At 34.1% G+C, this 23,237-nt stretch overlaps 1 protein-coding gene and 1 long non-coding RNA gene across 2 annotated transcripts in view; one reads left to right on the top strand and one right to left on the bottom strand.

The window, feature by feature from the left end:
* LOC121727206 (fatty acyl-CoA reductase wat-like) overlaps positions 1-22,975 on the top strand; it is a 34,874-nt gene extending 11,899 nt beyond the window's left edge. Inside the window, exons 2-15 of the mRNA XM_042114905.1 lie at positions 5,003-5,182; positions 6,784-7,045; positions 14,648-14,763; positions 15,353-15,475; positions 15,633-15,817; positions 16,421-16,504; positions 17,067-17,176; positions 18,603-18,688; positions 19,358-19,473; positions 19,895-20,017; positions 20,503-20,622; positions 21,278-21,468; positions 22,057-22,123; positions 22,237-22,975. Coding sequence (XP_041970839.1) covers positions 5,006-5,182; positions 6,784-7,045; positions 14,648-14,763; positions 15,353-15,475; positions 15,633-15,817; positions 16,421-16,504; positions 17,067-17,176; positions 18,603-18,688; positions 19,358-19,473; positions 19,895-20,017; positions 20,503-20,622; positions 21,278-21,468; positions 22,057-22,123; positions 22,237-22,327 — 1,851 coding nt within the window. The 5' untranslated portion in view covers positions 5,003-5,005 and the 3' untranslated portion in view covers positions 22,328-22,975. The remainder of the gene's footprint in view (positions 1-5,002; positions 5,183-6,783; positions 7,046-14,647; positions 14,764-15,352; positions 15,476-15,632; positions 15,818-16,420; positions 16,505-17,066; positions 17,177-18,602; positions 18,689-19,357; positions 19,474-19,894; positions 20,018-20,502; positions 20,623-21,277; positions 21,469-22,056; positions 22,124-22,236) is intronic.
* LOC121727211 lies at positions 14,820-15,109 on the bottom strand. Its single transcript, XR_006035625.1, has 2 exons — positions 14,970-15,109; positions 14,820-14,878 (listed from the first exon to the last, which is right to left on the bottom strand). It is a non-coding gene; the product is annotated as an uncharacterized LOC121727211 (long non-coding RNA).
* Positions 22,976-23,237: the final 262 nt, after the last annotated feature.

Below are 23,237 nucleotides of genomic sequence, written 5' to 3'. Positions count from 1 at the left end.
CGATACATTCAGGGCGTACTAGGACAACATGCGGTGCCATGTGCTGGTTTTGTTGAGAAGGTTTCATATTGATGTAGAACAATGCTCGACCGCACGTTGCTGCGAAAGTTCGTCAATATCTCTCCGACGTCGAAATTTCGGGTTTGGACTGGCCAGCAAGGAGTCCTAACCTTAATCCTATTGAGCACCTATGGGGAGAACTCAAAAGGAGGGTCAGGGCCCGGACTCTTGCCGCAGATACCCTTCAGGACCTCCAGGTGGCTGTACAAGAAGATCGGCATGGTATCGCTCAGGAGTTCATCATAACTTTGATAAGGTCAAGAAAAACCTGAATGGAAACCTAAATTAGGGTAATGGGTGGCACTATGAGCTATTGAAATCAATTTGTTAGTGTTTTTTACAAGAAAGATGTCATTAATCGCCTACTGAAATGTTATGCCAAACTGACCGGTTTTTGTTTTAAGGCTGTAGAATTAGTAAACAATTTACAATTACAATAACTATAGCAATAATTAAATCCTTATTGTACTACCTTTAAAACGATTCCAACATTTATTTAATACTAATTATATTTCTTGAGTTATTACCGTTTGAATCATAAGGAGAGAGGTGGGTCGATTTTTTTGCACGCAAGTTTATTAAACAATTTGCATGATAATGAAAGCTTATACATTATGTTAAAGCAAATGTTTTAGTATGCCTTACACTACTCATTTTTTATAAATGTTCAGTTGTTCATAGGTTAAGAAGGACGATCTTTTAATTGCCATTTGAAATGATTATTATTTATTGCTTATTATAATAATTATTTCTACTGCTAGAAGTGACCAAGACCATTTTAATAATAGCTTGCTATTAAATATGAGCGAACTCAATCTCCTTTTACTTGGAAGTCGGTTAAAAAATAACAGAACCTAGTCGGAATCATGCCGTCAATGTTACACTATATTCTATAACGAGCTATTGCCCGCGGCTTCGCTCACGTTAAGAAGTATTATTATATACAAACTTTCATCCCCTATTTGAACCCCTTGGGGTTGGAATTTATCAAAATCCTTTCTTAGCGGATGCCTACGTCATAACATCTACCTGCATGCCAAATTTCAGCCCGATCCGTCCAGTGGTTTGGGCTGTGCGTTGATAGATCACTATGTCAATCAGTCAGTCACCTTTGAATTTTATATATATAGATAATACATAATTATAATAATTCTTCATTACGGAGAATACAAGATAACATGACATTTTACCAACCATCGTGGATTTGGTCCGAAATCTTTATTACCTTCAATGTGACGCAGTATCTACACAGCGATCGAGGAAATACGTCGTAATAGAGACGAAACTTAAATAACTTGAACAATTAGTCTCCTATTTAAAATAATTTGAATTAACATACCTACATATTATTATTATACAGTGTAAACTCTATATAACGACACTGAAGGGACTGTGCATTTTATGACGTTATATAGAGTTGTCGTTAAATGGAGAGAAGAAAAATCGAAACTTTTTCGTCAATATATTGTAGTGATTTTCTTTTACTAACCATAATTTACAGTTTGAAAGTTTATGTTCAACTGAGAATATGATAATGGATAGATAATAAGCCATGACTCCTTCTCCTAATAGTTATGGTCAAAAACAGCCTACACGTGCAAGCAATCCCAATTTGCAAACAAAAGAACGAATTTCTTAGAAAGTTCGGAATGCATGATGCCGAAAGTCAAGTTTATTGCGGGCTAGGATAACAATGCGACAAAAAAACGTGCATAGCTGCGCATTTTTAACTAATTTTAGTAACTTAAAAGGTACTTTTTATTAATCAATCGTTGTGATTTTGTCGTTATTAAGAGTGGGTGTGATGTTATGTAGAGTGTATCATTGTATGGTAGAACAGCTAAACCAACCAAAGTCAATTGATTTCGACGTTTTAGACAGTTTGTCGTCAAATAGAGTGACGTTACATGGAGTTTACACTGTATTTAAAATTTTCCTCAGCTCTGATTCCACGAGTCAAATCACAAATAAAAAATTATATTTTTGTTAGTGTTTACTGTTTATATGTACCTTTGAAAAGGTCACATTTAGTAGTATTTCCTCTACTTCAGTTGTGACAAAACCTTGTTTTTAATTTACTGTTGGTAGGAAGTAGTCGGTTTAAGAGCGTGGTAAAGTATATTTGTTTAAATTCTCGTGTCACGGTGTGCGTAGTTAAACTCCTCTGAAACGGCTCGACCAATTTTCGTGAATCTTAGCGAGCATATCGGCTAGGGTGGAGAATCGGACATCCACTTTTTATATTGATAAGTGCTTTTGTTGAATAAATAATAGTAAATGATTACAAATCGAGACTGACGGCGACCATTGTTTGTGCGACGAAATAGCGATGGACGTTGCCATGGTGCCATATTTATTTAGTCACTTCAATAAAATTATATGGGAAAAATACTTTATATGGAAAAACGACGTTTGCCGGGACAGCTAGTTTTAATATAAAAATTAAATGGTAATAACGAATATTACACTTTGGGCATTCAAAATTTAGTACTTATAAGACTCTACTATGTTTTTACAAATTCTACGAATATTACTAAATGTCCCGCGCGGCTTCGCCCGCGTAAATTAAAAATTTTACGGAAACCGTACGCTTTTCTACAAAAAATAGTTTATGTACCTTGACGTGGTCTACTCTATACCTGTGCCAAATATTGCCATAAAAATTGCTCCAGTAGTTCGTGAGATAAACTCTTTCTAATATTTTCCCCCGTTTTTTCCACATTTTCCTGAGTTTCTTCCTGAGTGATTATTATATTATATAGCCTTACTAGATAAGTGAGCTATCTGACACTGAAATAAGTTTTTAAATCGGACCAGTAGTTCCTGAGTATTTTAAATACAGTTTTGAATTCATTATTCATACATTTAAATTTTCTATCTCAAAAAATTCTAAGCCAAAACTTGCAGTATTCCTTAAGTTGAACAATACCTAGAACAACAAAAAAGAACTAAGTACTTAAATCGGACTTAGCTATAAATTAATATCCGGAGAATTGAAAGGATTTTTAATTTTCTATTGTGAAACTTAATTTGTAAGAGATTCTATATTATAGTAGGCACCATCCCAATTACCAGAAATATAATAATCAAATTACGCAAAAGCAGTTCCAGTCTGATTAATATTATAACAATAGTTGTTAGCAATATTAATTACTCAGGGCGTATCAAAATATTAAATACAAGCTAAAAACATTATATTTAAACAAATTCCTAAATGAATAGGACTGACATTAAGATTTATTTTCTCGTTAATAAGTATGTTATGTTGTTTTGTTAAGTTTGATAAAAAAATGTTAATTTCTTTTAATGAGTGTAAAAATATTGTACTTAATTTTTATTATTATTGTAATACACTCCGGAAAAACCTTTGTGGTTTATGGAGAGGTAGCTGGAGAGTATACCTATTTTATAACATGTATGATTTATGAATACAAATGAATACTTAAATAAAATAAATAAAATAAGAGTAAGATAAAAAACAACAATAATCTACATAATATTATAAGTTATTTAAAAATATAACTTTTTAATAAGTCTGTTTTCAAAAGACAGCCTGCTTCAAAATCTAAATAAGTTTACGGTAGCTTAGTAATAAAATTAATATTTTAAACAAAAAAATTGTAAATCAACTTCCAACTCACAAAAAAGTGTTAAATAATTGTTATTACTTAAATAGTCGCGTTTTCAGGACTCTCCTATAATAATTCAACGTTTTCTCTACTCAATCTTCACATCTTTGAAGGCGGTACATTAGGCTTTTCGTCACGTCTTAAGGAGTGAGCACACTGAGACGAGGCGTGCCAGGGCTCAGCGTGCCGGGGCTCATCGCAAAAATCCGCCTCCATACAATTTGTATGGAAGCGGAAATCCGCTGCGCCCCGACACAGTGTGCGATACGTGCATCCGCTTCCATACAAATTGTATGGAGGCGGATTTTTGCGTTTGCGGAATTTTGAGTGAACATTATTTTTTTATAATTCTGTATCAACTACATATATCAATTAATTTCAATTCAAATATATAAAAAATCTAGCGACCCGCCCCGGCTTCACACGGGTAAAAAATATAATAGGTATCACAACATACATGTACAAGATTTAACTAATTACTTAAAATTAAGAGATTTCCCGACTACTTAATGAATATACTTATAAAACTTTCTCTTTAATCACTCTATCTAATCTATAATATAAAAATGAGTCGCTGAATGTGTTGCTAAGCGCAAAACTCGAGAACGGTTGGACCGATTTCGCTAATTATTATTTTAAAGTATTCCTTGAAGTACGAGGATGGTTCTTACGGAGAGAAAAATTCTAAAAAAAAAAAAAAATTCCTGAAAAAGTCTAAAAACTCTTATATATAAAAATGGATTTTCAAATGTGTTAGTCGCGCTAAAACTCTAAAACGGCTGAACCGATTGGGCTGATTTTAGTCTTAAAATATTCGTAGAAGTCCAGGGGAGGTTTTAAAGTGACACGAAGTTCACCGGGACAACTAGTATCTATTAAAGAAAACCGCATTAAAATCCGTTGCGTAGTTTAAAAGATTAAAGGGAACAAAGGGACATAGGGACAGAAAAATCGACTTTGTTTTATTATACTATGTAGTGAAATTAAACGGATAAAGAACACAGAACCGCTTGAGCTTTTGACCGCGTGAACGCTCTAGTCTCTATGTCTGAAAGGCAATGATATTCTATGTTACTAACGTAACGTAACGTATTTTAGAAACTCATTGCTGAAAGGTCCATCCATTGTATAATCTAAATGTTCAAAGTTCAAACTAAAACCCGATTTTTGTTTCTATGCTGGCGGAAAGTATCCGCACCCACCCACGTGCGTGCTGATTAATGTGATCACCATAAGCGTGAAGAAACAGATAATCTGACAGTTACACGGCTTATACGATTCCGCAATAATTTTCATATGGATTTGTCTTCCAGAGTATGAGCGTACAAGACAGCATCAGTCGCGAGACGAGCGAGAGGATGTCTGCGTGGATCGAGGCCCAGCGGCGCGGGGAGCACCTGGACGTGGACGTGTACGGCCAGCCCACACCGCAGCAGTTGCAGGAGCTCGACAACGTCCGCAAACTCAGCAAGGAGCTGCAGGATAATTTACATGTACGTGAAAACTGATCAGGGCCGGATTTATATCTTTATGAGTATAGGCCTCTTTAATTTTGCCACCCCTACGTACGAACTCTGCCGCCATTCTTTTTTTAATTTATTTTTACATGGGGAATAACTTTGCGTATCCCCGGAGCTGCCACCCACCTAGGACGTTATAGGACGCTGCCGCCCATAGGCCATGGCCTGTCTATGCATAAATCCAGAGCTGAAACTGATGCGTATTAAACTAACTTTTACACGTAGGAGAGCCATGTTTCGGCACGAGTGGGCCGGCTCGACGGGAGAAATACCACATTCTCACAGAAAACCCTATTCCCTTCCCTACCCTGCCCTATTCCCTTCCCTTCCCTACCCTCCCCTATTACCCTATTCTCTCTTAAAAGGCCGGCATCGCACCTGCAGCTCTTCTGATGCTGCGAGTGTCCATGGGCGACGGAAATTGCTTTCCATCAGGTGACCCGTTTGCTCGTTTGCCCCTTTATTTCATAATATAAAAAAAACTTTGTGCTTTTGCCCAGTTTTTGACGTTTTTAAGCTATTGCACAGCTTTTATCGCGAGCTTTGAGCGCGGCAACCGAATCAAAAAATTCCGTAACGAAAATAAACCTAACACCCCCACTCCGACCGGCACAGCGGTGCGGCATTGAAAGTCGTGAATGGTCTAACGTCGTGTCAGTTAGGCAGACTTCGGCACGGTGTTATGCTATTATGCAGTAGACCACAACAGTCCCCAAGTGCCACACGTATTTTGTTACTAAAGTTTGTCTGCTCACCAGAGATTTGGATAACTCTTCGAAGTTTACTTAAAAAGTTAATCAGTGAAGTGTGACCAATAGCGATTTCATATTCAAAACATTGTATGTCAGTAATCAGTATTCACACCGTAGAAATTATAATTAGTAACATGCTTAGTTTATCACATATTTTATAGACACTTAAAGATCCACGAGAACCGTATTATATTTTTATTACCTGATTTCATACTCAGCAGAGTAATGTACAAAGCGAAGTCTATAAATTGACTTAATAAGCGTACTGTGTAGGCTAAGAATAATAAACACTAAGGAATCGTAACTCCCATACTATTACCGTTTTAAATTTGGTTCCTTTTGATCTGTCATGTAACGTCAGCCTAGTACCGTTCAAGGTCACCTAAATATTGCAAATGTATTGAAATATGTACCTAAGGTACACTTTTTTGACAAGTATTGTGGAGCATGTTTTTTGACGGAGTTACTTTTCCTTAGTTTTTATTATTCGTAGTCTGTAGGTAAGTAATTATACTGTACTAGATGACGCCCGCAACTCCATTGCGTCAAAAATCGTTTATCTCGCGGTAACCTAAACATTTTCTATTAATCCTATGTCCTTTCCCGGGACTCAAAGTATCACCATACTCAAAGTATATTTCGGCAAAATCGGTTCAACTTCAACGGATTGGGCGTGAAGAGATAACAGACAGACAGAAAGACAGACGCAATCGAAACGGTGTTACCCTTGAATATAAAAAAGGCTTCGAGTTTAGGAAGATTACTTCACCGTATTATTATTAAACGACTACTTTTACAACTGCTTACACGTCTTTGTTACAGGAACTAGAAAATACGGTCCGAAACCCCGACGCAGACAACGACGAGATGAACCCCACAGCACCCATCCTGGACTACTCAGAAGACCACGAGTTCGTCTCCGCCAACCAGCTGGACGACTACTACGCGACCGAGGACGCCGCAGACGCGAAGGAAGAGGAAAAGAGGAAACTGATGAAGGGTAAAGCCGCTAAGACAGAGATCCAGAAGTTTTATAAGGATCAGTGTGTGTTTTTGACGGGCGGTACCGGGTTTTTGGGCAAAGGTGAGTTTGCATGGTTTTTGTGTTTTTTATTGCGTTTTTTTTTTTATAAAATAAGCCTCTAACTTTACAAACGAAGACGTGAGCGCAGGAACACGATAACTAACATACGGACATTTATTACTTTTTTCCTGGCTAATATATCTGGCTACACATAAAATGCACAGTTCTTAATTTTCAAATCATTTTTCCGGCCCTAAAGCCTCCTTTTATGGAATTAAGGCATTTTTTTTACTTTTAGTTATCGTATTCATCCACTCACGTCCTCAAATTGGAAATACAGAATACAATAGTAATCATTAGGTGAAGCCAAACGAGCCTAATTTTGTGAATCGTGAGTCGCAGAATTTCTGCCACGTAATACAAATCATGACTCACAAAATTACGCTCGTGTGAGTCAAACAGGACTTTTATATGAAACTTAATGCAGCAGAATTTCTGCCAGCCGAAATTCTGCGACTCTCAACTCACAAATTACGCTTGTTTGGCTTCTCCCTTAGTTAAAAGGAAGTCAGATTTCGATAGTAACTAGAAAATGTGCCAAAATGAAATTTCATAAAATTAATATAATCCATGAAATGTTTCTTTATATACATACTAAAGATTCATACACTACATATGTATGTATTTAGCTAGAGCTGCCAGACTGAGTTTTTAAATAATGTCCTGCATTTCGTGTTCCCCTTATAAAGTTAAAAACTAAAAAAATATCACAGTTGAAAAGGACAAAAGTTTATAAGGACAACAATTAAGTCATGGGAGGTTTTTAAGAAGTAAAACAATTATAAAGGCACTTTGACCGAATTGTACCTTTGGGTCAAGGACGAAGGTACAATACGATCAAAGTTCGTGAGTGTAGTGTGTGAGTTTAGACTTGATTTGATGACGTGATTAAGGTGCGGTCATAGTCATCATACATATAATAATTGAAAACGTCTAGGTGGACGAAGTGGATATTACTATAAGGACAATAAATACTCATTTTCCCCCTCATAATTTGAATAAACCTTGTAACTTCATCTGGCTTTTAATGTAATAAAATCCACTATTTTTGATTTCAAAATATTTACTCAGTCCTTAATGTTTTGAAATTACTAGTTATCCACTTTATCTACTTACGTCTTCAATCACCAATTTTATACTACATATTATACAATGTGTCCCGACACCAGAGCCCGATCCTTTAATGTTAATATGAAATATTGCATTTCTGTAGTTGCAAAATGATCATTTTATTTTTTCTCGAGCTCTTATATTTGACCATATACTTCTCATTTAAATATCCTGTGAACATAAAAAATGTTATAGCTAAACACGTAGACTACGATTACACAGCCATTATGTTTTAATTTTCGAGGAATAAAACATAGGAAAACAAAAGTAAAAGGCAAAAAGTTTTAGTTTTTTTAATATTTTTAATATTATTGTCTTTTTGTGGAAAATCTAGCGAAATATAGTGGTGCTTTTTTATCTTAAAAGATAGAGTACGTTTTAAGCTACAATAAACTTCAAACTTTTTGCTCTCAGTCAGATAGTTTAGAAGTTATAACGATTTGTATATATGACCCTCGAAACACCTTTTTTCTCCAATACTGAATAATCAACCTTCAAATCCTAGGAAATGAAAGGGACTGATGAGAATGCTAATCACCGTCAGATAGTAACGATTTAGTATGCGAGAAAAAAAAATAATTGCGGATTTTTCTTACTACGCATGTGCATGCAATGGAAAGGATCTTATTCAAATTGTATATTTCGAAAACATTGTATATGTCGAGCAAAATAAAATTCATGACAAAATGCTAATAGATCCAAAGGTCTATTAATTTATACGTATAGTGCTATATTTATTCATAAATTATGAACTTCAGTCATGAAGACTGGCCCAAAATGGAGAAAGTCTCTATACAAACTATTGCTTGAATCTTCACATATTCAAACAGCTACAGTCTGGCCATGATCGTCGTTGCTTGTGCATGTTTTAGAGAGTTTCGCAATCATGGTTTGCCATCGTGGCCGAAGGCTAACTTAACAATCGAATTGATGACCACATTTTACATAGTTTATTTTTGTTTTGAACTGAAACATTTATGTATTACATGGTGATTTACATTAAATTAATTCGTATGCGTCAATGGCCAATGTCGTAATGACGCAACCTGCGTGATTTCGTTCGAAATACTTTAATAACTATCATAGTCTAAATTGATAGGAAAATAATAAATGATCTACGAATAATCAAAGACACTTTTTGATCATCAATATCATTATAGTCATCATAATTTTTACGAATTCCCGCACGTTTGCGAATGATGCATGAAAAGTTTGAAGATGTATTAATTATTGATGATGATTTGAAGATGTATTAATAATATTGTAACAATATTACATAAAGATGTTGTTTAATATTTTTGTGCCGACGATGATGAACATTTTTTGTGACGTTATTATTTTTTAAGCTATTTAAGTAGCGGTAAAGATTGTTATGCATTTTTTGCGGTCAGATGAGCATAATATTTTGTGTTTTTGCATGGTGTACATCGTGCGTGTTTGTTTTTTTCTGCTTTACTTTTTACATGTGATTTATTATATTATTTAATTAATTGGCGATTCCATTTTTGCTTCTCCATTTTTATAATGACTGCTACCAAGTTAAAAAAAAATAGATACATATTACCCGCAATTTTATTTGCGTAGAAATTCAATAATTCACACGGGAAGGCGTGTATATTTTGCCATGGTAAAGTCAAGAAACATCATAATACAATTTTCTGTTTAAATCAGTTTATTTATTTATTTATTTATTCGGTATAGTAACAGACAGCAAAGTAAGTAATACAGTTAACAATAATAAACAAAAGAAGTAACATTTTACCATGCAGTCCAATAAATACTATACACAACATTAAAAAAAAAATGAATAATAATAATAGCAAATGTCAAGTACATACTCTAATAATTACACTAAAATATTTAAATAAGTAATTTAACAATTATTAGAATTGCGACTGTCACAGACACACATGTTTTTAATACAAAGGTAGGTACTCAATATCATTAACTATAAAACACAAATAATAATAAAAATAAATTCATTGCGACCAAGAAGCATAACATATTGCGACATAGATAAAAATATAATAAAACAAAAAAAAAAACTCATACATTCCCTAAAATAAGTCAGATTTGAGGATTATACTAATATTAAATTAAATTCATATAAAAATAAAGTTATTTGTAAGAGATGTCAATAAATTAACATATTAATAACAATAGGAAAATATACAAGTTCATAAATTAATTTAACAATAATAATTCATAGTAACAAAAATAAAATAAGAATTTAAAGTAGGTATGTCAATTATTAACTAATTAGCTATATAGATTTAAATAAAGTTGAACTTAAATAATAATCAAATATTAAAAATTTGTTATTTACAATTTATATATGTTTAATTAATTTATTTTTAAAAGATGGTAAGCTACTAAATAATATGTCATAATCAGAACAAATATTATTGTAAGATGTACACATTCGAACCAAAGGATTATTTTTTGATACATTATTTTTACATAGTGGGATGTCAAAGAGTTGTGGTATACGCACGGATCGAGTAGGTATCTTTATAGAAATATTTTTTAACATTTGCGTGTCTAAGGTCCCATTTACTATTCCATGCAAAGTACATAAATCAGATATTTGCCTACGCCCCTCAAGACTCATAAGACTGAATCTTTTAATCTTTTCTATGATATCTTTTCTGAATCTTTTTTATGTGTGAAGGTAACAGACAAACAGACACGTTTTCGCTTTAACAATATTATTTTGAAGTTATGAATTTTCTGCGTTATTTTATTAATTCAACAAGCGAAAGTTCATTGATGGATATAGCTTAAAAGGATTTGCTTGCTTAGCGTGTCCATTTATTTATTATAGGAAATGAAATAATTACTTGCTACTCATTTTTACAAGTTAGTATTTTTTTTATCTTGCATGGTTTTCTGTGTTGCTTGATAGACGTGTGGTAATTATGTGTTAAAATGTTATTATGCACTTTAAGTTTGTTTTTGTGTGTGTTTTGTTAGATATTGGTTTTTGTTGTGATGAGCATGATTTGGTAAGTATTTTTTTTAAATAATTTTAACTACATATGTTTGAGAACAAACCTTAATTAGTATTGAAAATAAAGTATAAAATACAATCCCTTTTTAATTTCAGATAAATCGATGTTATGTCGAATTGATCTAGTCTAATGCTAAGTACTCTAGTGCGGTTTTATTCGATAGTTTTACTCGTACTTCAAATCGAGTAATAATTACTGTGTGGACCGCAAAACTCACAGCTCAAAGGCTCGCATCGAGCCGGCTCGTTGGAATTAAATGTATCGATTTAGAATAAAACAGCTATCGAACAATGAATGTGTGGACGAAATCCCGAGCCGCGGGGTTTGCTCGACGTTATTGCTCGATCGAGGAAAACCGTATGTGAGTACTTAGCATAAAAGTGATATATTACTGGAAGTAGATAAAAATATGTTAAAAGTTTATACTTCTTTGTAATATAAAACAAAGTGTTGCATATTATATAATTGCCAAAGACTGTATTTTTTTAATGAAACGAAGCTATAATATTTGTTTATTTTTCCGACAGATGGCAGAATGAGTCTCAAAGCGAGTCGTGTCGTGGAGAAGGTGGTTCTATGATTTGCGTCACATCTAACTTACATTATTCTAGTTATGTACTGTCATTTACAATAAATAATTATTATTTAGATATAGTCTTTTGATTATTTATTTTCTTACGTACAGTTGCAAACGTCGTTTATAATAAAAGCTATTTATATTCCAAGTCTTTTATTTTATTTTAATAATTGTAATGGATTGATGGTCAAATCTGGTACCTATAGCCTGTTTTATTTAAACATTATTAGGGTGGGTTGCACCAACTTACTTTAACTATAACTGTAACTTTTACTATCAATGCAAAATGTCAAATCTTTGGTTAAACTTAAAAATAGACGCCATCAAGACGCCATATTTAACCATAACCATAGAGCTCGACAAGGCTTTAAATGCACGTGGCGAAAAAAGGAACTAACGCTGTCATCGTACAAAAACGCCATTTTTGACAGTTTTTGACAGTTTTCCTTTACAATCAGCGCCCCCGCCCACGTCCATATAAAGCCTTGTCGGACCAGCAACATCTTTTGTCAAATTCTCGGGCCAAAGTTAAGGTTAAAGTTAAATTAGCCTTAACTATAACCATAACTTTGACCATAACTTTAACTTTAACCACGCCTCTGGTGCAACCCAACCTTAATATGTCATAATCCACACGTACATGTGTGATCTTTAGGATCTAAGATCTTTAGTATAAAAATCTAAAGTTCGAACAAGTTATTGAAATGAGACGAAGTAGGTAATCAGAATTAGTATAAAATTTTAAAAAATCTGTTGCAGGAATGCTTAGAAAACTTCAGGTAATTGATGATAAGTTGATAAGTTCAATCTAATTTGGCTTGTTTATTAAATTAACCAGACAACGTGCCAATGGATGATATTGATAATAAGTGAGATCAGATTTTCAGTGAGGGCATGGTATTGGTCAAAGCCGGCCTATTCACACCAAAACATGGCTCTGTCTTATTTAACTCCTAGTTAGTCTCTCGAAATTTTTTAGTTGATAGAAATGCGAGTTAGAGCAACGTGGAGATATTATACTTATGTCTTCAAATATCCTAATTTAATACCTACTGCCTACAACAATAATTTTTTATTCGATATCAATTTTAAAATAATTGGAAAAATACTAAATACAAGGAAATATTGCAGACTCATGTCCGTGTTATCACGTGCTTTGCACACTCTTGATGTTTGAGAGGCAAATACCTAAGTAACTAATAACTAATAAAATATTATGGTACTACTAAATACATATAAGTTATAACATAATATATTATGATTGAATACATAAAACGTGCTATTTACTTGGTATCAAATTGTAATACGCGTAGGTGTGAGGCGATAATATTTCAAACTTTTGACTCATAGCAATGAAGTGGAGTAAAGTAAATTTATTATACTTATGTTATGGAAAATGTTACCTTAGGTCACTTTTCTATTACCTAACAAAGCCTTTAACGCACTGAGGTTGATTACCGTAAAAAAATCCGATGTGCTACTCCTTTAGGGTTCTTCTTCACGTTGGTGTTAGATCATGATGGATAACTATTATTGCCAACATGAGTTCAAAATGTAATAATGTAATACTCGTTGGCAATCATAGCCGAAAAAAAATAGCTACATAGTATCTTCGTTTATATAATATTGTACCTACCATGCACCATTTTACGCTCCGAACGAATATTATACTCTATATCAATTTTTTTCGGTTCATGGCTTAGTTTTTAGCTAATATAAATCTTGTATTAAAGTTATAAGGAAATTTACTTAACCCCCTCAGCACAATTCTCTATTGTCCATACCTAATGAAAGATATGAAGTTACAAAACTAAAATTATTATTCTTCGGTTATATATTATATTTGGCACATAATTTAAACAATTTTCTGAAAATAAAAATAAAATCTATTATTTTCCAGCCAGTAAGTGCGATGAGATTAAGTCTTAGATACCCATAAAGTCAGTTAAGATTAATTGCTAATAAATTTTAAAACACCATTAATGTCTGCAATGGCGATTGCGTAAAGTCATAATAATTATAATTTATTCTTAAAGGAAATCTTAAAAAATAGGAAATATTATGTAGAAAATTTATGAGGCTGTCACAAACATTTGTAAGGATATTATAGAATATGTAACCTATTTTGAATATTTTCTAGCTTCCTACTTCCTTAAGATATTATGGAATCGAATATTTTCGCAGAATATACTATGTAAAAATGTGTTATATTTTGTAAAATGATCAAAACTTTTGGCACATTTTCGTAATCGTTATCTGAGAGCCAGTCACACGGTGCATTGCGTTGCGTTGCGTCGTCGCAACGCAAATATTTTGACGCATAGTCCAACACACGGGCGCTGCGGCACATAAATATAATATACCTACCTAGCGGAATAGAGCAACAATCTCGAGCTGTCAAACGAAATCGAAATCGGTTTTCATCTGTGTGAAAAATATGTGTACGTATACACAAGCGTGATAGAACATGAATTCTATGAGATTAATTTGTCAACGTGTGGCACGTGCCGACTGGACGTCAAAAAAAGAGTGCTGCTGTCAAGTATACGTCTCTTTCTACCACGCAGTGTTACTGATAGTGACATCTCTCTTGCTCAGGCCTTTGTTTCTCTATTCCGCTAGGTATATTAACTTTATGCTGCGGCATCGCAGCGTTATTAGTTATTACGAAGCAGTCTCAGGCTGAGCGCACACAGATGACAGATGATGGCCCCAACGCAAAGTAAATCCTGGAATTTGGACGATAAATCTGCAACCGACGTGTTAGTTAAATTCTAAAGACAATTTTGTCAAAAAAAAAGTTCATTGAAATAATAAATTTGTATAATATAATATGATATTGGAATATACTAATCAGAATACTATTGAGCATATTCATTAAAATATATATAATTATTGTTTCAGTTTTGATAGAAAAACTACTGAGATCTTGCGGTGATCTAGATACGATATACGTTTTAGTGAGACCCAAAAAAGGAAAAGATCCACAGTCTCGAATTAATGATTTATCAAATGATTTGGTAAGAATGAAATTTTGTGTTTTATTGTTTGTATAACAAAAGTTTAATTTAATATGTATAATGTCTTTTTATAATCCTTGTATAACAGTAAAACAACAACTAGAACTGAGTTGCTCTGAAAAGAGATTTTTTTATTAAGTTAATACAGGTTTACACTTTACAAAACTTAGATTAATCAATTACAACTGAATACAAAGAAAATTTACCTGAAAAGAGAAAACAACATTTAAAGCTATTGCTTTACCCGTTTGTATTAATTTCTAAGTATTAAAATATAATTCTCACTAAATTAGATCCTAACCTTTCTTTCTATTTTACATGTGCCAAAGAGAATACATGTGCTGTAGTCCTGTCATAGTGTATTAACTATAAGATATCAGTCATTAAAATATAAAAAATCAATAAACATATTAAAAAAACCTTAATTCAAATTAAAAAGCGTACCTTCTTTACATAATTTTGAGGCACGTACTTTTTTCTTTCTTTTTGATTATAAATTACTACCATCTGCTAGATTTCCTTAAAATACAGTATTTCAAAGACCACTTAGGTTTTAATTAACTATAACTTTATTAAAAACTCTTTACAGCTATACAAAAGGGCACGAGAAGAAAATCCGAACTGCTTCAAGAAGGTGGTGCCAATAATCGGTGAGATGGAGTCACCAAGGCTCGGCATGAGCGATGCAGACTGGAGGTTATTAACGTCTCGTGTAAGCCCTAATTTCCTTATAATTGCTACAAAACTATTAATATTAAATACGCCTGTAGAAAAAAATGAGCAAAACAAAAAATAAAAAGTGCCTGTAAAATAAACTTAGCCATAACATAAATGTATTTTCCTATTATTTTATTTTTACTGTTTTTCAGGTCAGTATAATAATCAACAGTGCCGCGACAGTTAAATTTGACGAGCAGTTATCTGTGGCTGTCGGAATCAACATAAAAGGACCCAAAACGATACTAGAACTAGCAAAAGAATGTAGAAACTTAAAGGCTTTAACACACGTCTCCACAGCTTTCTCAAACACACAAGTCAAATATATTGAGGAAAAGTAAGTCTCGTACCATCTTTTAACACTGCATAATACATAAAATGATATTAACATTATATATTTTTTGTTTACACTTTTTGCACAATGTAAGTACCATAGAAGAACTTCATTCATAGATAGTTGATAGATCTACATCAGTTGGTCGGATTATTTCAATTCAATATTAGTCGTGATATGGCTGGGTTTGACGTAACGCGACCAAATTACTTACGTCCACCATCTGCCTATGAATAAACTTCTCTGATAGTACAATGGTGGACTTAATGCCTTCTCATTTCATTCCATACGGTAACAGAGATGATTTACGTGTATATGTTTGCTGCAGAAACAATTGCCTTACATATTTCAACACAAGCTTTGGTCTATATTTTAAACTAGCTGTCCCGGTGAACTTCGTGTCACTTTAAAACCTTCCCTGGGCTTATACGAATATTTTAAGACTAAAATCAGCCCAATCCGCTCAGCCGTTTTCGAGTTTTAGCGCGACTAACACATTTGAAAATCCATTTTTATATATAAGATAATATAGATAATATATAAGATAATAAGAGCTATATATAAGTGTTTGCTATGTACTTAATGATGTGTAACAATTTGTTTCAGATTCTACGATGTTCACATGTCAGCAGAAACCATAGAGGCCCTGGCTGACCTAGACAATAAAATCCTAGAACCAATATTACCCACGTAAAAATTTTAATCATATTAATATATTATAGTAACAAAAGTTTCATTAAACACTGTAAATACCCACAAAATACAAGATAGCCTGATTAAAAATGATTATCTAATATTATTACTAGCTATTTGACCGAGCTTTGCTCGGTATCCGATAACACACGAATAAAATGACATTTTCTAAAAATGATTCCCAGCTATCGATTTATCGCCCCCTAAACCCCCTATATACTAAATTTCATGAAAATCGTTTCATGAAAAATCTACCTGTCTTGTCCTAAACTAAAATCTAAAGCGTCATATAAAAGACTTCAACGTGTTATGAGCTTCGTTTTCATTCTGCGTTGGCCACTATTTTCATTTTCTTATTTAGTAAAAGACCTGTCGAAAAATCTTCTCTCCAGGATACTTTTATAATAACCAAAATAGACTAGTATAAGTAGTTTGGATATGTTTTTATACCGATGTTTAATTTACGTTTTGCCCTCATCAAAACTTTCTATCAAAAAAGCCTACGCGGTTGTAAACAACTACAAGACAATAATAATAATTTCACTTGTTATGTTTGCAGAATTCTCGGTGAGAAACCAAATACGTACAGCCTGACGAAGTCGATAGCTGAGGACGTGATCCGGGTGCGAGGGGAGGGCATGCCGGTGTGCATCATCAGACCTTCTATAGGTGAGAATCTTAATCAAAAACTTAAATTATTATAGTCTACGAATAATAAAAACTAAGGAATCGTAATTCCCATACTATTACCGTTTTAAATTTGGTTAGTTTTGATCTGTCATGTAACGTCAGCCTAGTACCGCTCTAGGTCACCTAAATATTGCAAATGTATTGAAACAATGATATTCTATGTTACTAACGTAACTAGATTGGAAGTTTACGGTAGCAACGCATTGCCACTTCGAAGATTCCTGCAGGCATATCTCACATACATAATGACATAACGAATATATGACTTGACATTGTCTTTTGAACAAAAAAGTGGTTACGCATTTCTGAGAATCTTTTGTAAGACATTGCTACTCTAGTATTTTAGAAACTCATTGTATTGAAACGTGTACCAAATGTATTGCAAATGTATTGTAATGGTACACTTTTTTGACAAGTATAATTATTGTGGAGCATGTTTTTGACGGAGTTACTTTTCCTTAGTTTTTATTATTCGTAGATTATAGTACTATCAATTTTATGTAATATGATTGTATCAGTAATAAGGATTTTTAGCTTGAAAGCTAATAGGCATAAACCATATTACTAGGCTAGATTGACTGCTGGTGAAGTTGCAGTCGCGGTGGCGTAACCGTGGCTTCGTCGTTGGAGAGAGTGAGCACCGCCAAGTATTAGTGGGTAGGGCTTTCGAGTGAACCCACATATCCGCGTCAGGATCTCCCTCATCCTCCGCGGAATGCGTAAATGCATTTTTGGCGTAAAAAAAGGCTAGATTGACTACAAAGTTAAAAGTACTATCAGCGAAGTTGATTCATAGGCTGATGGCGGACCTTTGCGATTTAGTGGTTTCATATCTAATTAAAGCCAATAGATCACAATTAAGGGTCAATTCAGACGGCAACGCGACATTGACAGATTTTGACGTCTCATCTGTCAATTCAGTACAAATTAAGAAATGCATGCGTCGCTTTGCGGTCTTGACCCTAACAGTGAATTGACTTAGCCCAACCAATGACGTAGACCTGTCACCTGTCTATGAATCAATTTCTTCGATGGTACAATAGTCTTTTGACAGACAAGAACTGCATGACTATTGCGTCTGTACAAGTCTACACCATTAATAGTAGGAACAGACGCTCCGATTTGGTCGGTCCAATTTGGTCGGCACCGACCAAATTGGACCGACCAAATCGGAGCGTCTGTTCCTACTATTAGTATTAGTCTTTGCATAGTGTCCGCTGAACCGATTTTTCTGAAAGTTCGCATGGAGATACTTCCCCGACAGTCCCGAGAAAGGACATAGGATACTTTTTATGCCGGAAAAATGTACGGTTAATGCGCGATTAACGAGTTTTGACGCAACGGAGTTGCGGGCGTCATCTAGTAACTAATAAGGACACCTCACTTAGTGAATCTTATTTTCCAGTGATCTCGACGTACGAGGAGCCGCTGCGAGGCTGGACGGACAGCTTGTACGGACCAACCGGCCTTGTTGTTGGCTCTGGAACTGGGGTAACTTTTACCAAACCCTTCTCTAATTGCTATAATATTATTTTTTTTAATTAAAAAGGTATGAAGGATGATCTAATCCATCTCCATTGAGTGTTCGTGTTTTTGCTAAATAATAATTGTTGCGACACAATGATGCGAAAAAAGCGGATTTTTATGGCTTGATTTAAATTTATTTTAGGTAAAAAATCATTTATATGATATTAAAATAAAATTCATCTAAAAACAAAAAAAAACTAATTTTTATTTGTTTCAAATTGACTATTAACGCCTCTAGTCCACCACGCTGCAGTTGTTTCGCGTTTCGCAACAAACAGAAAGTAACGTCACTCATGCAGTGACGGATTAAGACTACTTGATGCCTTAAGCAATCTATGCCTGTGGGGAGGGGGGGGGGGGGGGGGGAGCACAGGCATACTTAGATTGCTTTCCGTATGTCAACTAGAATCGTCTTTAATCTTCTGGCATTTAAACCTTTACTCCTCAGACGTGATGCCCAAGGCAATTGCTCAATTTGATTAAGCGGTTAATCCGTCACTGCACTCATAATATCATGTTTGAGAAAATCGAAAACAGAATCTTATAGTCTAGTTGCGAAACGTGTATCTTCCGAAGCATTGTGGTAGCATCTTCCCTATTACCTTAGCTTTAATTTTCAAACGTGTATTACAGGTGTTACGCACGATGTACATATCGACGGACAAGGTGGCAGACATGGTGCCCGTCGACCTCACAGTCAACGCCATCATCGCATCCACGTGGCACACCGCTAAGAACTTCAGAGAGAAGTAAGTTTGAAAATTACACCAGTATTTAGAAAACAAAAATCGAATGATGAATGATTAAATACAATGTCTGTGTGTGTGTGTGTGTATGTATGTGTATGTGTAGCTGTGTAATATATTATGCACTAAAGATGACGCCCGCAACTCCGTTGCGCCAAAATTTGCGGGAACATTTTTCCGAGATGAGAAGTATAGTATTAAAATAAAGGTTTTATACTAAAAAGATGATTATTGTATCTTTCTAATATTTTACTAATGAATAAAAAATTAATTAGTATACTATTAGATACTGGATACATATTATTATTCGCGCACAAAATATTATTTGATTGTTCAGTATTTTAAAAAATATATGTATATTTCCTTATATTAGTGTAATTACTGATTCTTCAGATTATTTTTGACTATTTCATGGTAATTTCAGCCAAACGTCAGACATACCAATCTACAACTACGTATCCGGCGCACAGAATCCCATCACGTGGGGCAAGTTCTTCGAGGCGAACGAGAGGAGAGGGTTAAGCATCCCGACTATTAATGCTGTTTGGTGAGAACATAATTATTTTTAGTTATTATTTTTATTTTTAGTTGAAAATTATTTTACTAATTAGATAATATTTCGTATAGGAACTTCTTAGTTTTGGGGTTGATACTTGGCTTGGCCATAACCTTTTTAGTTCGATTACAAAAATATTATGAATACTTGTTTGAATTAAAATGTTCCGAAACTGCACAGATAAAGAGTAGACCACATGACAGGCAGTCTGCATTACTGCACAGTACTTCAATGACTGAAACGCATTAAAATATACAGATTTCGCAAGATTAGCTCATAAGCTCAGTAGCAGTTTTGGGCTAACTTACTATATTTCATTGTACAGCCATAATCGATTAACTTGTAAGTACATAGTTAAATGTGGTATGTAGTGCGGCAAGTTAATTTGCTTGCTATTCTTTTGTGTTGTTATAAACTCCTGCTGTGTTAATTTGTACCTTGTATATTTAATAAATATGTTCTAATTTATATTTCAGGTACTACGGCATGACGTTCACGAAGTGCTATTACATGTTCCTGTTCTACAACTTCTTCCTGCACTACCTCCCCGCGCTGCTGCTCGACACAATCTGCCTGCTCACGGGGAAGAAACGAAAGTAAGAGCTGATAAAATTTGGTCCATTAGCAAAAAGGATCTCTATAGAGTGCCAAAGAAACTTGCATACCGTATACAATACGTATAGATATACATATTATACGTATTATAGTATCGGTCGTGTCGGTCTTCCGTCCCACTGGGTTATAAGAGCAAAGGAATAGAGAGTGCTCTTGTGTGCTACGCACACACTTGGGCACTATAAAATTACTTCTGCGTAGCTGGCCTGGTTTCAATGAAACCGGCCACCGTCATCGAAATCGGTGTGGGAGTTATTATAATTATAGTATCTTTGTTTTAGCAGTTACGTAAAGATTCGTCAAACAAAGATAGTGTGCAGCATTTGTTATTACTTATTACAAAATATAATTATAAAATATTTAGGCAAATAATCAACATCCATCACGCGCGCACGCGCATAAAACTATGTTACTTTGCGCTATGTTTCGAACGTACGGCTTGTCGACTAATCGTATTACGTATAGTAGCTTAGTTTGACATACGCAGAAATAGACTTCTTGTGGAGATTTTTTACTGTGTACACTGTGCAGTGTTCTGAAGAGTAAGATGATTCAATATGCGTTAGATGAGCATGTAAAAAGTCAGTCTTGAGCCTGACCTCTCGTTAACTAGTGCAATTTTTCCAATTTCCGCAGGTTTTTGAAGCTATACTCGCGTGTGATAAAGGTGGCGAGCATCCTGTTCTACTACTCGATGCGGGACTGGCAGTTTAGCGACCGGAACGTGCAGGAGATGTGGCGCGCGCTTCCAAAGAACGACCAGGTCGTCTTCCCCTTCTCCATGGCCGAGTTTTCCTGGGACCACATGATTGAAACCTTTTTGTTTGGTGAGTATAATGGCACGAGATGGCGTATGAGAAGTAATAATCAATTAGGAAATCGAACGCATGTAACGGCCACACACGGCCCTTTATTTTGATACTAGATGACGCCTGATGCGGGAATTGTACATTTTTCCGGGATAAAAAGTATCCTATGTAATTTCCTGGGACTCAAAGTATCCCTTTACCAAAATTTCAGCAAAATCGGTTTAGAGGTTTGAGTGTGAAGAGGTAACAGACAGACAGACAGCCAGACTTTTTCGCCAGATAATTATAATATTAGTATGGATAAGATCGGCTGCATCTGATCGTTTCTAGGTCTATTTTCTAAAAAAAATTCTCTTAATAATATTACTAGCGACCCGTTCCGGCTATGGTGCAGCGTATGCTTGAGAACTTTCCTGTTGAGTAAATATTTTGTCACCGGCAACTATACATCAAATTATTAAAAAAAACCTTAAAACAGTAAAATTGTAGTCATAAGAATGTAAGCCCTTTTTCTCAGCATGAAATTTTGTTAAAAACGGGTGGAGAGGATGTCATCTTCAACTAAGACTCATTGCTTTATTTCAAAATTATGTTATTCTATTTCAGGCCTCCGAGTATATCTGCTCAAAGATGACCCCTCAACATTACCGGAAGCGAGAATAAAGTGGAATAGGTAGGTTTCTGAATTAAATAAATAATATAAATTAAAAATGTTTTTCGTTGCATGTTTCAACTATTTTCATATCTCTTTGCATGTTCAATAAAATATTTTTATTCTTGTTTCAGATTATACATTGCGCATCAGTTGTTGAAATTAGTAACTTTGGGTGTAGTACTAATTATTGGGTATTACGTGTTCAAAGGCTTATTTTGGTAACCGAAACATAATTTAGATATTATTTAAATTATTTTCGAAGTATTGGTACAAGTCTGTATTATATCGTAGCCATTTTGTACTGATACCTATATTTTTTTATGCATTTCCAGCAAGTACTTACCTAGATTATTATTTTTATGTGCTACTTTACATATTTTGTCGAAATGTGATAATACTTTGCCAAATTGTGGTTCAAAAGATTAGCAGGCGTAGTTTATTATTGAGTACAAACAATATAAGACATTATTTGAAATTATTAGGTGCTTAAAGGAGGTTGAAAGTTATCCGTCCAACTAGGTATTAAATATTTTTGTGGTTGTGATAATGTTTTGTGTATATTTATAAGTGATTTAGAGCACGAGTTTTAAATGTAGATATTATTATAAAAATTGTCCATAACTCTTCGTTTGTTGCTTTATAAATAATAAAGATCGTCAAATAGAAAGGTGCCTCTATTTGTACTAGTTTTTTAATGTTTAAAATAAGGTGTAATTTTAATTGCTCAATTTTTTTTTACTTTTTTAATATTTTTATACACGCATTTTGTATATTTTAAAGACCTGACACCATAATATTGAGTTTAGTGAGAAGCTTGTCGCTTGTCAATGTATTATTTTTGAGATTGAATAACTAAAGGTGCTCAAAATACTTAACACATTTAAAAAATACTGCCCCTGTAGTCAGAATGGGTTAACTGCTGTTAATTGAAGATGTGAGTGGAAGAAACGGGTAAGTAACAAGATTTGTTCAAATGATAAGGGGTAAAATGAGTAATAGTTGCTCTTTTGTCAAAAATGTTAGTTACCCGGTTCATCCACTCATGTCAATTGTGATCTAAGTAACGACGTATGAAGCCAATGTACCATCGAGATATTATAATTATTAAAATTCTATGGAAATAAAACATGAA

Source organism: Aricia agestis, chromosome 5, assembly GCF_905147365.1.
Source record: "Aricia agestis chromosome 5, ilAriAges1.1, whole genome shotgun sequence".
NCBI classification, from domain to species: Eukaryota; Metazoa; Arthropoda; class Insecta; order Lepidoptera; family Lycaenidae; genus Aricia; species Aricia agestis.
This window is presented reverse-complemented; position numbering and strand designations above follow the sequence as displayed.